Source organism: Mobula birostris, chromosome 29 (assembly GCF_030028105.1).
Source record: "Mobula birostris isolate sMobBir1 chromosome 29, sMobBir1.hap1, whole genome shotgun sequence".
Classification (NCBI taxonomy): Eukaryota; Metazoa; Chordata; class Chondrichthyes; order Myliobatiformes; family Myliobatidae; genus Mobula; species Mobula birostris.
In genome coordinates, this window is record NC_092398.1 from 26,887,571 (window position 1) to 26,904,098 (window position 16,528).

The window sequence follows — 16,528 nt, forward strand, 5'->3', positions numbered from 1 at the left end:
GCCACCATTTTTGATCATCCTCGAGGTCGTGGGTTGAGGGTGAAAAGTGGAACAAGAGGGGGAGCCTCTTCACTCAGAGGGTGATGAGAGTGTGCAACGAGCCACCAGCAGAAGTGGGTTCAATTTCAGCATTTAAGAGAAGTTTGGATAGGTACATGGATGGGAGGGGTATGTAGGGCTCCGGTCTGAGTGAAGAGGTCGATAGGACTAGGCAGATTCAGCACAGACTAGATGGGCTGAAGGGTCTGTTTCTGTGCTGTAGAGTTCTGTGACTATAATTGCCGAAGAATCTCTTAAATGCCCCTAATTCAATGCAAGTTTAATTGTCATTCAACCATATGCGAATACCCCCAAATGAGACAGCATTTCTCCAGAGCCAAGATGCAAAACACGGTACCAACAGTCACACACAGCACAACACACAGATGGCAGATACAGCATAGCACACACATGCAGATATCAGTAAAGTACAACCACGCAAAACAAAAAGCCCATGAATGTGGCAGAAATTTGCAGTTGGCCATAGTATAGCCTGTCTTCTGCTGAGTGAACACTGGGGGGGGGGGGGGGCAGCATCGACCCCAGATTGGACGCTGTACCATACCACCCCCAATACTGCTCTCCTGGTGGCTGTAAACAAGCACAAAGTAACACCATGGCTTGGAGCCTAGGCATTGATATGACCGAGGCCATGCTGCTCCCCAGCCATCGATAAATCAGTGAATCAGACTTGCAGCATTCCACGTTAACAATGTCCAAAATGGTCACGTCATCATAATTCCATATTAACAATGTGCAAAAGGGTTTTCCGATCACCAGTGTATCTGCCTCACCATTACCCCTGGCAGGGAACTCACTCTCTGTACAAAAAAAAACCTACCTCCAATAACCACAACCCCCTCCATTTTTCTCCAAGCACCTTTAAACTATGCCCAGAGATGAGGGTGGAGCTAAATACAGTGTCAGAGGGCAACTTCTCCCAGTCCATCTGCAAAAGAAACTAAGTTCTCTCTAACGTCTCTTCTTTTCTTTTCAAGGTGGCTGGGGTCCTCTCGAGAGTCTCTGATCTACTGCACGCAAACTGTGACTCTTGACGGCGGTGGGCTCCCGCTCTCATAGCTCAGCAAGTGACCTAGCATTTTCCATACCCCCAGGAGGTACGGGGATAGCTCCATCGCTATGGCAGGACTGCCCCCACCCCTCTCTCTCTCCAGCCAGCCAGCCAGTGGCATGCCAAACTATTGGGGATGAACTGTGGTTTTTGATGGACTCTAAAGCATGGTCTTTTTGGGGGCTTTGCTATTGTTTGCATGGCGGGCTGGCGGGTCAGGGGGGCTGATACTTTCTGCTGGACAAGCGGGGAGGGGAGGCTTTGGGGTTTTAATGTTTTCTGTCATTCATTCTTTGTGGGGGGGCATTTCTTCTGTTTTGTGGATGTCTACGGAGAGTAAAAATTTCAGGTTGGACACCATATATATTCTCTGATATTAAATGGAACCACTGACATGTATGGGAGTTTGCACAAACACACAGATAAACAAATTCGTACATACACACACACAAACAAACAGAAGTGTACGAGCCCTCACATGCACCACTGGTGTATATGGGCATAGTGTGTGTATACACACACACACACACAGACAAACACCAATAAAGTCAATAAAAGATTTTTATTCGGGGGCGAAAAATTTCACAACATACATGGTTTTTGCAAAAAGCTGCATGATTCATTTTAATTAAAAGAATGATTTTCCTGACACGATTAAAAACAGCAGATACTTTCACTTGTTACTTCTAAGAGCAAATTTCACTGCCATCCTACCGCAAGCAAGCAACAGGACGTCAAGTCCATTCTAGACAGCAAGGCACCGAATCTAATGCATCACTGATCAAATGCCCGAATTAATTTAAGAATCAGGTCAAATCCCGCGAGTGGTTTATATATTACAGGGGCATGGGGTCTCAGCCAAGTTGCCACACAGCTCTGCAATCTCCTGCTTACGAGGAGGTCACGGGGCTGGGGGAATGGGTGGCACGAGTCCCAGGGGCTTGTGAGCGAAGTGCTCGGCCGGAATGGCGGCACGGACAGGTATCTCCACAACCTCCCCCACTGATGGGTGGGAGCAGTAGGGAAGATGTTTGGCTGAGTGGGGTCTCGAGTGGGTCGGTGTCCTCGGGGCCTGGGAATCAAGCGTCCATAAATAAGGGGAGAAATTGGGAGGGGTAGGTTCCACCAGCCTGTCCCTGTAGTGGACTCAAATGGTGCAAAAGGAAAGCTGAGGGAGGGTCTCAATCGGAAGCACTGACCACCCCCCTGTCTCCAGAGACGCTGCCCAACCCAAAGCTTAGTTTCTGATTCGGAGGCTAGCTACTTTCCTACTGGCGTCCAGGACAATATCTGGGCTTTCCTGACCCCATACCCAGAGCATCTTGCCAGCATCAATCAATTCGCTCGAAGGGTGTCAGCGAGGTTCAGAAAGAACCCAGGAGCTGTTGTGTCCTCTCCCTTAAAAGTCAGGCCCAGGCTGCAGGGGGTGGGGAGGGGCAGAGAGTGAAATCGGCCTGCCTTCCCGGGAATGTGAAGGAGCTGGATGAAAGGGAAGGTTCTTCACAACTCTGTCTCCTGAAAACACAAGAATTAAGAGGGCAACGGGAGATCTCAGAGTGTGAGAGGAGGAGAGAAGGGACTGGGTTCAACACTTGTAATTTGACTGCGGGGAGTGTGGGGAGAGAGCTCTGAACCACTCGTGTTCTTCCGTGTCTGGACACAGAATGCACCCCACCAGCCCCATGTTAGGAGATGATACAGAGGAGAGCTGAATAACTCCTGTCTGTCCCCAGAGAGGGTGACCGGTACACACACACTCACATACTGGCGCCCAGGGAAACTAAGCACGCAGCCAGGCGCCTGGAGAAGCACGGGCAGCTCCCTCTAACATCCCAGTTACTCGTTGGGCAGTGGGCCAGCTTCCGGGAAGCCAGTCAGGTCGAAGGTCAGCACTTTGCTGATGACGCAGTCTCCTTGCTGTGAGAGAGAGCAGAGACAGCAAAATTAGTCCTCACACCCCACCCCCGTAACCTCAACTAAGAGTTTCCAAATTGAAAACTCTTCCTCTTTTCCCTGTGGGAAGAAATCCTGCAAGCATTCACCACAAACCTGGAACGGGATAGACAGGGGTGAATACTTGCAGGCATGTACACCTTGGGTTGGGTAAAACTGGAACTAGGTCATAGGCTAAGGGTGAAAGGTGAACATATTTAAGGGGAATCTGGGGAAGAACATCTTCACACAGAGGGTGATGCGAGTATGAAAGGAGCTGCCAACAGAAGTGGTGGATGCGAGGTCAATTGTACTAATGAAGTGAAGTCTGTATAGGTACATAGATGGGAGGAGTATCAGGGGACATGGTCTGGGTGCAGGTAAATGGACTAGGTATATGACCAAGTTGGCACAGACTAGATCGGCCAAATGGCCTGTTTCCACGTTGTTGTGCTCTTATGGGTCCTCACCATCTCCCCTGGCTATATCAACCTTAAATAACCCAGATTCCTCCACATTCCTGTGTCTGTCTAACAGCCACTTGAACACCGCTACTGAACTGAGACTACTAGAATATAAAAGCAAGGATGTAATTCTGAGGCTGTATGAGGCACTGGTGAGGCCTCGCTTGCAGTATTGTGAACCGTTTTGGGCCTCTTATCCAAGAAAAGATGTGCTGATATTGGAGAGGGTCCAGAAGTTCACGAGAATGATCCCAGGAATGAAAGGGTTAACTTATGAGAAACAATTGATGGCTCTGGCCCTTTACATACTGGAATTTAGAAGAATGATGGGGGGGAATCTCATTGTAACCTGTCAAAAGGTCCAGATAGAGTGGATATAGAGAGGATGTTTCCTGTGGTGGGGGAGTCTAGGACCAGAGGACACAGCCTCAGAATAGAAAGACATTTGTTTAGAATGGAGAGGAGGGGGGATTTCTTCAGCCAGAGGGAGGTGAATCTGTGGAATTCATTGACATAGCCAATTGTGGAGGCCAGATCAGTGAGTATTTTTAAACCAGTGGTTGATAGGATTTTGTTCAGTGGTGGTGGGGGGGGGGGGGGGGGGTGGTACAGGTTATGGAGAGAAGGCAGGAAAATACGTTTGAAAGGGAAATTGATCAGCCACAACGAAATGGTGGGGAAAAAGTGGCCTACTTCTGTTACTATGTCTTATGGATGCACCTGGGGCAGGGTGGGAGCAAGGGGGCTTCAAATTCTGGGTCAGACTGAGCAGATCTTTGGGAGGGGAATTCATTCATTCATAGCTTGTCACACCAGACAGTCAGCCATTCTTGTCTGGCGTGTAATGTCAGGATTGGTTTCCTTTCGGATCAACCGGGTCGCGGTATGAAAGTTCCTGACTCAACCCTTGTTTTTTTTATGAGGCCGAGTGGCTAACTCGACACTCAACCCAGCGTGGATGGAAAGCATGCCCGGTGGCGGGGGAGGTGACTGGGTTCGAACTCAGGAGCCTTCGCTCTGAAGTCCGGTGCTTAAACATTGGGAGGGAGCAAGTTCTTTCACACAGAGGGTGGTGGATATATTGAATGAGCTGTCAGAGGAAGTGGTAGAAGAGGGCACAATCATAGCATTCACACTTGGGCAGGTTTGAAGGGAGCTCCGAGCTTGATATGACGCCTTCTGCAGTGATCTGTGGTCCACGGTGGAGGGAGTAGTCAGTAGCCAAGAGATCTCCACCAGCAACCCCCCCTCTCCCCTCCCAAGGACGTGGACGCATACTTGATGCATTTATCATCTGACCATCCCGAGAGAGGGCAGGACAAAGCCAGATCCACCAGCCTGGAACGAAGGTAGGCGAGGGGTGGGGTTGGTGGAGTAAGCCGGACTGAATAGACAGTGGGGAGGAACGAAGGGCCAATGGGGGGAAAATTGGCCGTGAATCATGAACACGGGTCTTAGCGTAACACAAGAGATGCTCGAGATGTTGAGTAACACACCAAAATGCTAGAAGGACTCAGCACACGAGGACTCAGCATTATAGAGCACTACAGCACCAAAGGCAGCCCTTTGGCCCGTTTAGTCCACACCAAGCTGTTACTCTGCCTAGTTCCACTGACCCGCACTGGATCACAGCTCTCTATACCCCCCCTCCTTTATGTACTTATCCAAGCTCCTCTTAAATACTGCAATCCAACCCACATCCACTGCCTTCTCCGGCAACGGAAAAGCCTCACTGAAAGTAGTGAACACAGCCCAGTCCCCCCCAGGAAAAAGCCCCACCCACTACTAGGCATATCTACAACGAGCTCTGCCACACAAAAGCAAAGACCACCCCACCCCCCGCCCAGGCCATGATCTCTTCTCGCTGCTGCCATCGGGAAGGAGGTACAGGAGCCTCAGCTCCCACACCACCAGGTTCAGGAACAGTTATTACCCCTCAACCATCAGGCTCCTGAACCAGTGTGGATCACTTCACTCACCCCAACACTGAACTGATTCCACAACCTATAATTTAACTTTCTACAACTCATGTTCAGAGTATTATTTATTTACTTATTCATTACTATTTTTGTATATGCACAGTTTGTCAGCATTTTGTGTAGTTTTTCATTGATTCTATTGCATTTCTTTGTTCTTTGTAAATGCCCAGAAGAAAATGAATCTCAGGGTTGTATATGGTGACATATATGTACTTTGATAATAAAATTACTTTGAAATTTGAGCTTGTTCCACACTAGCAACATCCTCTGATCGAAGAAGATCCCTCCATATAAACCATTAACACCTCGATGTGGGCTCTCTCCCCCCTCCATCTTCTTATTCTGGCCTCTGCACCTCCAAAACATCGACTGTTTATTCCCCTGCATAGATGCTCCCTGATCCACTGATTTCCTCTAGCACTCTGCATTGTGTTGCTCACCTTCTCCACTGACTGAACGGGTGCGAAGTCTGCAGCAGGTTCTCGGTAATAAGCTCCCAAGGCATGTAAATATTGGTGCTTTGTAGCTACCCACCAACCCCCTCCTCCCCAACACGGATGTACCCTGGTACCATCAAGGAGGGGTGAAATGGGGGTTGTGGGGGAGGAGAGGGGGGCTGCTGGCAGACACCTACCTCGGGGTAGACTCCGATTAGAGCGTCAGCCTTGGTGTAGAACTCCTCCTTCAGGGAAATCACCACCGCCTGAAAGTTGGAGATAGACTGCTCCTTGATGTAATTGGCGACCTGTCGAAGAGACCACAGACCCTCAGATGAGCCAGTGCTTCCCGGAAGGGGGACGCCTCCGACTGCATAAGTGCCTCTCTGCACAGGGAGAGCCGGTCAACCACTCAGTCTACAACTCCGATTCAAGGTTAAAGCGATAACGTGACAAAACCACGGTAGGGCAGCGGTTAGTGCAGCACCTCACAGTGCTAGCAATCACCGAACGGGGTTCAATTTCCTCCGCTGCTTGTAAGGAGTTTGTACGTTTTCCGTGTGACCGCGTGGGTTTTTTCCGGGTGCTCCGGTTGCCTTCCACATTCCAAAAACCTAAGATTAGTGTTAGTAAGTTGAGAACAACCTATGTTAACACTGGAAGAATGGCGACACTTGCAAGATCCTCGCTGATTTAATTTGACAGAAATGATGCATTTCAGTGTTACTGAACTATAGTACTGTGCATAAGTCATAGGCACATGTAAAAAAATCCCGTAAAATGAAGATGCTTTCAAAAATAATGAAAAGTTTCTAAATATCAAAAAAATTACTATAAAGAGCAGTAACCAGTAAAAAAATTAAATGAAATCAATATTTGGTGTGGTCACCCTTTGCCTTTAAAACTGCATCAATTCTCTTAGGTACTTTGTCGTGCTGTTTATGGGCAACTGCCGGTCCTCCATACAACCTTGCCCAGGCCTCAGTCAACATAGAAATCCATGGACAGCCGAAGAGAAGAAGTGCTGTTTTATATGAAAAGTGGCTGGGAGGTTGTACTAAGCATCTCAGAGAACTTGCCACAGTTCTTCTGCAGACTTTGGCTGTCTCGCTTGCCTCTGTCTCTCCAATCCCAGCCGCGATGATGGGCTCTGTGCCACACCATCCGAAACCAGATAATCAAATCTAGGGTGCTGGATATTTTTCCTGATCACACAGTTGTTATATCAGGAGAGTAGCCTAGCAGTTAGTGCAATGCTTTACAACGCCAATGATCCAGGTTCAATTCCCACTGCTACCTATAAGGAGTTTGTACTTTGTTCCCATTAACCAATGGATTTCCTCTGGATTTCTCCCATATTCCAAAGACTTCGGGATTGGGGTTAGTGAATTGTGAGCATCCTGCTGGTGCCAGAAGCGTGGTGACACTTGCAGGCTGAGCTCCCAGCACATCCTTGGACTGCGCTGGCATTGACACATGATGCATTTCATTGTACGTTTTGATGTGCTTGTGACAAGTAAAACTAACCTTTAAAAAGAAATCTCTTAAAACCGCGATTCATCTCATCAGTCAACTCAACTGTGGGGACAACTCAGGCCTATCGACCAGAATGTGGGCGCTCACCTTGCCGATGTTCGTATTGTCAAGGGCAGCATCGATCTCGTCCAGGACAAAGAAAGGGGCTGGCTTGTAGCTGGGTTGGGGGAAGAACAGAAATCTTGGTTAGTAGCCCGGTAACCCAGATCTCCCACCACCTGCAGCACCACCGGCCCCTCCCCTAGTGCCAACCCACCCCACAGGAGGCCAATCCTGCCAGACTGCATGGCACTGTTCTACTGAGCGTTACTGGTCACAGACTGGTGAAGGGGCTTGCATTTCTCAGGGTATCAGGGATATAGATCACCACAGCAAATCATAAACAAGAGATTTTGTAGACGCTGAAAATCCACAGTAATACCCACAAAACATTGGAAGAACTCAGCAGGTTAGGCGACATTTTTGCAAAGGAGTCAATATTTTGGGCCAAGACCTTTCATCAGTACCAGAAAGGAAGTGGGAAGAAGCCAGAATACGAAGTGTGGAGGGATCAAACCCAGTCCAACAGCACGGATCAGAAGTACAGGATGGGCTGAATGTCAGGGGAACTCAGCAGGTCAGACAGCATCTATGGAGGTGAATCTTGGAGTCGACATTTTGGGCCAAGAACCTTCGTCAAGACTTCATCTTGTTCCTCCAGCAATTGTGTATGTTGCCTCCCAAGGTTTCTGGCACCTGCAGAATCTCGTGACTATGATTGCACTGGGGAAAGAGCCTGACCGGGTGATTGATTGAAATTTCAATGCCGGAGCATTTTGTAAACAGAGATCTTAATTCTGTAAGCTTTCAGATACTTGAGGATAACATCAGCCCTTGGGTAAAGGTCCTACATTAAGGGACAGCTAATTACAATAGTGTGAGGCAAAGATTGGAGAAAGTAACTGGGGGAAGCTGTTCGGAGTGAATCAACATCTGAAGTGTGGGAGGCTTTGAAAGGTCATACAAAGGGAAAGGCATCGCCAGAATGGTGGTGGGGAAAACTGGATCAAAAGCGAGAATATGGCAAGGGCTCACGCGGCCATTTGATCATGCGGTGAATCGATTGGGCCTCCTCCATGTGAGAGGGCTCTCTCTTTTGAGTGCATGCTTTTGCCTCAGCAGGTCTAGTTCATCACTCCCACACTGCAAGCTGTCTAGCGTGTACCGTTACTGACACGACTCAGTACAAACTTTTAATCATACTACCCCATATTTGTTGGGCAAATCTAAAACGAGGTTGCAGGTTTAGAGGAGAGATGTTCAGAGGAGACCCGAAGGGTGTGGCTTCACACACAAAGAAGGTGATGGGTATACAGTGGCACGCAAAAGTTTGGGCACCCCAGTCAAAATTTCTGTTACTGTGAATAGCTGAGCGAGTAAAAGATGAACTGATTTCCAAAAGGCATGAAGTTAAAGATGACACATTTCTTTAATATTTTAAGTAAGAAAACTTTTTATTTCCACCTTTTTTAATTTCCATCAAAAAGGAAAAGGGCCTGAAGCAAAAGTTTGGGCACCCTGCATGGCAGTACTTAGTAACACCCCCTTTTGCAAGTATCACAGCTTGTAAACGCTTTTTGTAGCCAGCTAAGAGTCCTTCAATTCTTGTTTGGGAGATTTTCGTCCATTCTTCCTTGCAAAAGGCTTCTAGTTCTGTGAGATCCTTGGCTGTCTTACATACACTGCTTGTTTGAGGTCTATCCACAGATTCTCCATGATGTTTAGGTCAGGGGGCTGTGAGGGCCATGGCAAAACCTTCAGCTTGTGCCTCTTGAGGTATTCCATTGTGGACTTTGAGGTGTGTTTAGGCTCATCATCCTGTTGTAGAAGCCATCCTCTTTTCATCTTCCATTTTTTTACAGACAGTGTGATGTTTGCTTCCAGAATTTGTTAGTATTTAATTGAACTTATTCTTCCCTCTACCAGTAATGTTCCCCGTGCCACTGGCTGCAACACAAGCCCAAAGCTTGATCGATCCACCCCCGTGCTTAACAGTTGGAGAGGGGTTCTTTTCATGAAATTCTGTACCCTTCTTTCTCCAAACATACCTTTGCTCATTGCAGCTAAAAAGTTCTATTCAAAAGGTTCAAACGAACATCAAAACAAGCCTGATGCATTTTAGAAACAAATCCTGTGGACTGATGAAGTTAAAATGAACAATCTTGGAATTAAGTGCTGATTCCTGACTGCCGGAAGGATCCTAGGGATCAGAAAGTATGCAGAAATCCAACATCCTACAGGCTGGTGAAGTGGCAATGAAGAGAATAAATGTCAGGGAATTAAGAGCAATGGAACTGTTCTGTCAGGGAATTAAGAGCAACAGAATTGCTCTGTCAGGAGCTGGCATAGACCCAAGGGGTCAATTAGCCTGTGTTGTCGTGAAGAGCACCCAAGAATACCCACCTGTGGATGGCAAACAATAGAGCCAAAGCGGCGACCGTCTTCTCTCCTCCTGACAGGTTGTCCATGGGCCTGAACCTCTTCCCAGGAGCCACACAGTTGTAGTTGATACCATCCAGGTAGGGCTCTTCGGGATTCTCCGGACCCAAGAAGGCCTGAGAAAAGGCAGGATAAAGAGATGCAGCATTGAAACAGAGGCGCCCAGTAGCGAGAGGTGCTGAATAGGGTGTTGCAAAGGGAATACTACGCCTTGGGAGACATCCTTACTGATCAAGAAACTTCCAACCTCTGCTTTAAACATACCCAACGTGTGCACTTAGAGATACGCCTCCACACACCACTGTTGTAACGCATAGATTTTTTAAGCTACTGTCGCCTTCCTGTCAGCTTGAACCAGTCTGGCCGTTCTCCTCCGACCTCTCATTTACAAGTAATTATTGGCCACAGAAGTGCCGCTCACTTTTTTTTTTGTTTTTTGCATTATTCTCTTCAAACTCTGGAGTGTTGTGCATGAAAATCCCAAGGTTTCAACAATTTCTGAGATACTCAAACCACCCCATTCACCCACCGACAATCATTCTACTGTCAAAGTCACTTGGATCACATTTCTTCCCCCATTCTGATGTTTGGTCTGATCAACAACAGAACCTCTTGACCAAGTCTGCATGCTTTTGTGCATTGAGTTGCTGCCACATGATTAGCTGATTAGGTACTTCAGTTGATACGAGGTGTCCCCAATAAAGTGACCACTGAGTGTATGTTCATTTAAGTTGATGTAATTTATCTGGTCACATTTGCAAGGTACTGGGCTGCAGCTGGCATTTATAGCTGGGATACATATACCTATGATAATAAACGAACACAGATGAGTTTTACCTGGGCACTACTATTGCGGGAGAGGGCCTTGTAGATCTCGTCGATGTTGGTAGCCACAGCCTCGAAGCAGGCGTTGAAACGGTCAAACCTCTCCTTCTTGATCTGCTCAAAGGCCTGCTTGGCTTTCTTTGCCCTCTTGCGTGCAGCCTCGAACTCTAAGGGGTGGGGGGGGGGGGACAGAAAGAAGAGAAAGTGGTCAGAGCTACTCGAAGGAGAAGAGAGTCTACATAAAATGACAGTGCTGCAGCCAGCCAGAGGCAGAGGCGGACGGGTAATACACCAAACTCCCATTCCCTGAAATACTGAGGAAGGCAAATTGTCGTTGCTGTTGTTGAGTGCCGTCGAATCATCAACTCATGCTGACCCTATGAATAGTGTATCACCCATAAGGTTTCGTGGCAACATACTGACTGCCAGACCTTTCTTACGTGCAGATACTGTTGTTGCCCAGGTTGGGACCTGGCCGATTCAAACTCAGAACCCTCCACCTTGATGCCACTATCCCACTGGCCGGAAGGAAGGCAAATGCAAAGTCACAAATATGACAAATTCTGCACATGCCACAAATCCAAAGTAACACGCACAAAATGCTGGAGGAACTCAGATCAGGCAGCATTGGTGGAAATGAATAAACAGTCGACATATTGGGTCGAGACCCTTCTTCAGAGCTGGAGGCACGTTTGCAAGATCAAGCTGAACCTTTGAACCTTTGCTGAAGGGAGAAGATGCCGGAATAAAAAAGGTGCAGGTAGGAGAAGGATAGATAAAAGGTGATAGGTGACGCCAGGTGTGTGAGAAAGATTAACAGCTGGACAGAAAAGAATCTGATAGGAGAGGAGAGTAGACCATTAAAGAGAGGGAAGGAGGGGACCCAGGGAGAGGTGATAGGCAGGTGAGAAACAGTAAGAGGCCAGAGTGGGAAATAGAAGAAGAGGGGCAAATGAGAAATTGATATTCATGCCATCTGGTTGAAGGCGACCCAAACAGAAAATTTAGTTTGTTCCTCCAGCCTGAAAGTCAGCACTCATTACGAGCGGACAAAAATATAAAAGCAAGGATGTAACGCTGAGGCTTTATAAAACCACTCTTGGAGCACTCTGAGCAGTTTTGCACACCTTGTCTAAGAAAATATGTGCTGGAGATGGTCCAGAGGAAGTATACAAGAACGATCGTGGGGATGAAAGGGTTAATGTATGAAGAGCGTTTGATGGCCGCGAGCCAGAAATCACTGCAGTTTTACCAAGAACTGGGAATGGGGATGGGGAGGATCTCATTAAAACCTATTGGATATTGGATAGAGCGGATGTGGACAGGATGTTTCCTATAGTGGGGGAGTCCAGGACTAGAGGGCACAGCTTCAAAATAGAGACTATCTTTAGAACAGAGACGAGAAGGAATCTCTTTAGCCAAAGGGAGGCGAGTCTGTGGAATTCACTTCCACAGATGGCTGTGCAGGAAAAGTCACTGGGTATATTTAAAACAAGAGGTTGATAGGTTCTTGATCAGTCAGGACATCAAAGGTGACAGGGATAAGGCAGGAGAATGGGGTTGAGCGGCTTAATAAATAAGCTATGAGCAGACTCGAGGGGCCGGTTCTGCTCCTGTGTATTAGGGTCTAATAATTTGGCACGATAATACAAAGATGCCTTCAAAGTTATGAAGCTTGAGCAGGGAACAGATGGTGATCCTTAACGACTAATGGTGAAGGCAGAGCGGGAGAATATTTCCTCCCCCACAGGCAGGCACAAATAGAACCTTCATCGATGAGGAGTTGGGGAGGAACCCCTTTCCCTAGAAAGTGGGGTGATTAGGAAGCTTACTCCCACTGATAGTGGGAGAAGAACAGATGGATGAAGTGGAAGTAAACAAGGATTTCCAGTAACATGGTGGCACGTTTCCAAGATCCAGTGGAACCTTTGCTGTGTTGGTACTATGCTGGAGAGAATGGAGTCGAATGCTGGTCCAAGACATCACCCCCGTCACTATGCAAAGACAGAATGGAGTGCCAATCAGAGCAACCCTCCCCCCTCCATCACTCCGTGATTATGCTGACAGCGAAGAGTGTCAGAGCAAGGCAACTCCCCCATGACTACACCAGGAAAGAACAGAGTGACAGAACAAAGCAACCCCCTCCCCTACCCTGTGATTACGCTGAGGAAGAATAGTGTTGGACCAAGGCAATCCTTGGAGAGAACAGTGTGCCGATCTGAGACCCACCTTCCGAAGTTTCCTGGAACTTGTCCCGCACGCTGTCCAGCTTCTCCATGGCCTTCATGTTGGGCGCCGCGATCCGCTGGAGGATGTTCTGGTGTTCCGTCACCTTCTGCTGCAGGCTGTTCATCTCGTTCTTCACTTCGTCGTCCGCCAGCGCATCCTGTGTGCAGGGTGGGGAGTGACGAAGCAACATCAGTCTAGGCTCAGTGCAAGGGACCCTCCTTCCCCATGGAAAGCAATTCCCCCTTCCTCAATGCTCCACTGCCCAATGGGTTTGTAAAAGAAAACTCTCATGGTTTAGGAATAAAGTTCTCTTATCAGATCTCCCCTCATCCTCCTACACTCCAGGGAATGAAGTTCAAACTTTCCCTCTAACTCAGGAGTCTGTGCATTTCTCTTTCACTTTTGACCTTTCAGCCCTTTATCTTTTCCTCCTATCCCCTCCCAATCCACCTACATCCCCCCTCACCTGCCAGCTTGTACTTCTCCACCTCATTTTGGCTTCTGACCCCTTCCTTTACAGTCCCGATGAATGATATCAGCCTGTAACTGAACGTTTATTCCCCTCCTTAGATGCTGAGTTCCTCTGGTGTTGTGTGTGTTGCTCTGGATTTCCAGCATCTGCAGAATCTCTTGCGTTTATGATCACAACAGATCTACCCCAGGCCTCAAAACCCCTTCTGCTCTGTCTTCTGATCTTCCAAAGTGTCACCTACACCCTCTTTCAATGCTCCAATGATTTAGCCCCTGAAACTATCTGGGTCCTCTTTCAATGCCTCAATAACCACCTGGCGTATGGAACTGCAGATATTCACCAGCCTTGAAAAGTTCTTGAGCACCTCAGTTTTATTTATTTATTGAGATACAGCACGGAATATTGGGGCAGCATGGTAGCGCAGTAGTCAGCGCAACGCTTTAGGATCCTGGAGGAACGCTGTTTCGTTTTTACTGTGTACTGTACCAGCTGCTTATGGTCAAAATGACAATAAACTTGACTTGACTTGACCAGCGACCCAGGCTCAATTCCTGCCATTGTAAGCAGTTTGTATGTTTTCCCTGTGACCACGTGGGTTTCCTCCGGGTACTCCGGTTTCCTCCCACAGTCCAAAGACGTACCTGTTGGTAGGTTAATTACTACTACTACGTCGACTCAGACCAAGTCAGGTCAGGGCCTTGCCTTGCTACTGGTACCACGTAGCCCAGTACTACCTGTCTCAGGTTAGGTTGTCGGCGACTCAACTGGCACACCCCCTGGTGCACTTCGGTTAACCAGGGAGGAGGGTGTGTAGGCACCCAGCAGGACTAAAACAAAACCTGTCAAAGGGCGGATGAACTCTTTGAGAGTCAACGGCCACCTACTGTCTGTGTGAGGAGCGGCGCGCCTTGTAAGCCAAGTAGGTTAACTGGTCATTGTAAATTGTCCCATGATTAGGCTAGGGTTAAATCAGGTGATTGAAGGGCTGGAAGGGCCCGAACCTTGCGGTGTCTCAATAAATAAGTTCAGCACTTGTAACCATGAAAACAAAAAAAATCTAAATCGACTGGATGTTCCACCTGTGTTGCTTTGTCAAAGACCATCTCAGTTTTAATTTTCTTATTCAAGTTTATAAACAGCCTTCACACCAACATGTCTTTAAAAAATAAAATTTAATTTTAACTTATCTTACTTTAAATATTTAATCTTGTTATCTAATGCATTAATAAAGCCCATATATTACTACATCACAAATTAATTTAAAAATATTTTGATAACTGTATTTCGATGTAACCGGTTTCTTTTGTAATCCAATGCATTTTATTTTATATATTTGCATACATTGTTCTGAGAAGGGGTCCACAGGCTTCACCGCACTGACAAAGGGGTGAGTGGCATAAAACAGTTTAAGACCCCTGCTCTGAGTGCTAAAGTCCACAGTCCCAAGTTTGTTGTCATCGGTGATAGGACAGCTCTCGTCTAGCCCCTACAACCAACATCTCGTACGACATCAGTGTAACATCCCAACCTTCTGTACTCAGTGCCCTGATCTTTGGAGCCAAAGTGCCAAGAGCTCCCTTTCCAACCCGAGCTACCAGTGAAGCTCAACAAGAAGTAAAGGCCGAGTCTAAGTGAGGGTCAGTGGGCTGGAGTGGGGAGGGAGGCATAAATTCCACTGAAGTTACACCAGAGTCAGCAACAGTTAATAAAGCAATAATAATTAGGCCATTCAGCCCAACAAGTCTGCTCTACCATTTCATCATAGCCGATATATTTTTCCTCTCAAACCCATTCTCCTGCCTTCTTCCAGTAGCCTTTGACTCCCTTATTAATGAAGAATCTATCAATCTATGCTTTAAATATACCCAATAACTTGCCTCCACAGCTGTTTGTGGCAATGAATTCCACAAATTTTCCACTCTCAGGCAAAAGAAGTTCCTCCTTATCTGTTCTAAACTGACGTCCTATTCTGAGGCTATGCCCCCCGGTCCTAGACTCCCCTCTATAGGAAACATCCTCTCCACATCCAGTATCTAATTTTTTCAATATTCGATAGGTTTCAATGAGATCCCCCCCTCATTCTTCTAAACTCCAGCAAGTACAGGCCTACAGCCTCAATTGCTGCTCATACATCAACCCTTTCAATCCCACGATAATTTGTGAACCACCCCCAGACCCTCTCTAAGGTCAACACACCCTTTCTTAGACAAGGGGCCCAGACCTGCACACCATACCCCAAGTACGGCCTGATTAATACCTTAAAAACCCTGAGAATCACATCCTTGCTTTTATATTCTATTCCCCTCGAGATGAACGCCAACACTGTTTACCACCAATGCAACCTGCATGTTAGCTTTTAGGAAATCCTGCACTAGGACTCCCAAGTCCATGTGTGCACTTCCTTACAGAGTCCAGTTCTAGGCTTCCCAGCCTCTGGATGACCAAAGGTGGAGAGGATCAGCAACTTTAAATTCCCAGGTGTTATTATTTCAGAGGACATGTCCTGGGCCCAGCACTTAAGTGCAATTACGAAGAAAGTACAGCAGCACCTCTACTTCATTTGGAGTTTGTGGAGACACAGCACGACATCTAAAACTTTGACAAACTTCTGTAGATGTGCAGTCCAAAGTATATTGACTGGCTGCGCCACAGCCTGGTATAGAAACACCAATGCCCTTTAAAGGAAAATCCTACAAAAAGTAGTGGATACGGCACAGTCCATCACATGTAAAGCCTTCTCGACATCTACATGGAGCGTCTTCACAGGAAAACAGCCTCCATCATCAGGGAACCCCACCACCAGGCTCAAGAACAGTTACTACCCTTCCAACAGCAGGCTCTTGAACCAGAGGAGATAACTACAATCAACCTCATTTATCCCATCAGTGAAATGTCCCCACAACCAATGGACTCACTTTCAAGGACTCTACAGCCCATGTTTTCTATATTTGTTTATTATTTTTCTATTTGCACAGTTTGTCGTCTTTTGCACACTGGTTGAACACCCGAGTTGGTCCAGTCTGTTATGGTTATTATTCTATGATGGATTTATTGAGTATGCCCAC

The 16,528-nt window shown here is 47.2% G+C and overlaps 1 protein-coding gene across 2 annotated transcripts in view; it reads right to left on the reverse strand.

The window, feature by feature from the left end:
- Positions 1-1,654: 1,654 nt before the first annotated feature.
- The window catches only part of LOC140190205 (structural maintenance of chromosomes protein 1A), a 54,858-nt gene continuing 39,984 nt past the window's right edge, over positions 1,655-16,528 (reverse strand). For both annotated transcript variants that reach the window (XM_072246740.1, XM_072246741.1), the window contains exons 20-25: positions 12,992-13,148; positions 10,775-10,929; positions 9,902-10,053; positions 7,547-7,616; positions 6,121-6,231; positions 1,655-3,028 (exon numbers count right to left, since the gene is read on the reverse strand). In XM_072246740.1, coding sequence (XP_072102841.1) covers positions 2,948-3,028; positions 6,121-6,231; positions 7,547-7,616; positions 9,902-10,053; positions 10,775-10,929; positions 12,992-13,148 — 726 coding nt within the window. In that variant the 3' untranslated portion in view covers positions 1,655-2,947. The remainder of the gene's footprint in view (positions 3,029-6,120; positions 6,232-7,546; positions 7,617-9,901; positions 10,054-10,774; positions 10,930-12,991; positions 13,149-16,528) is intronic.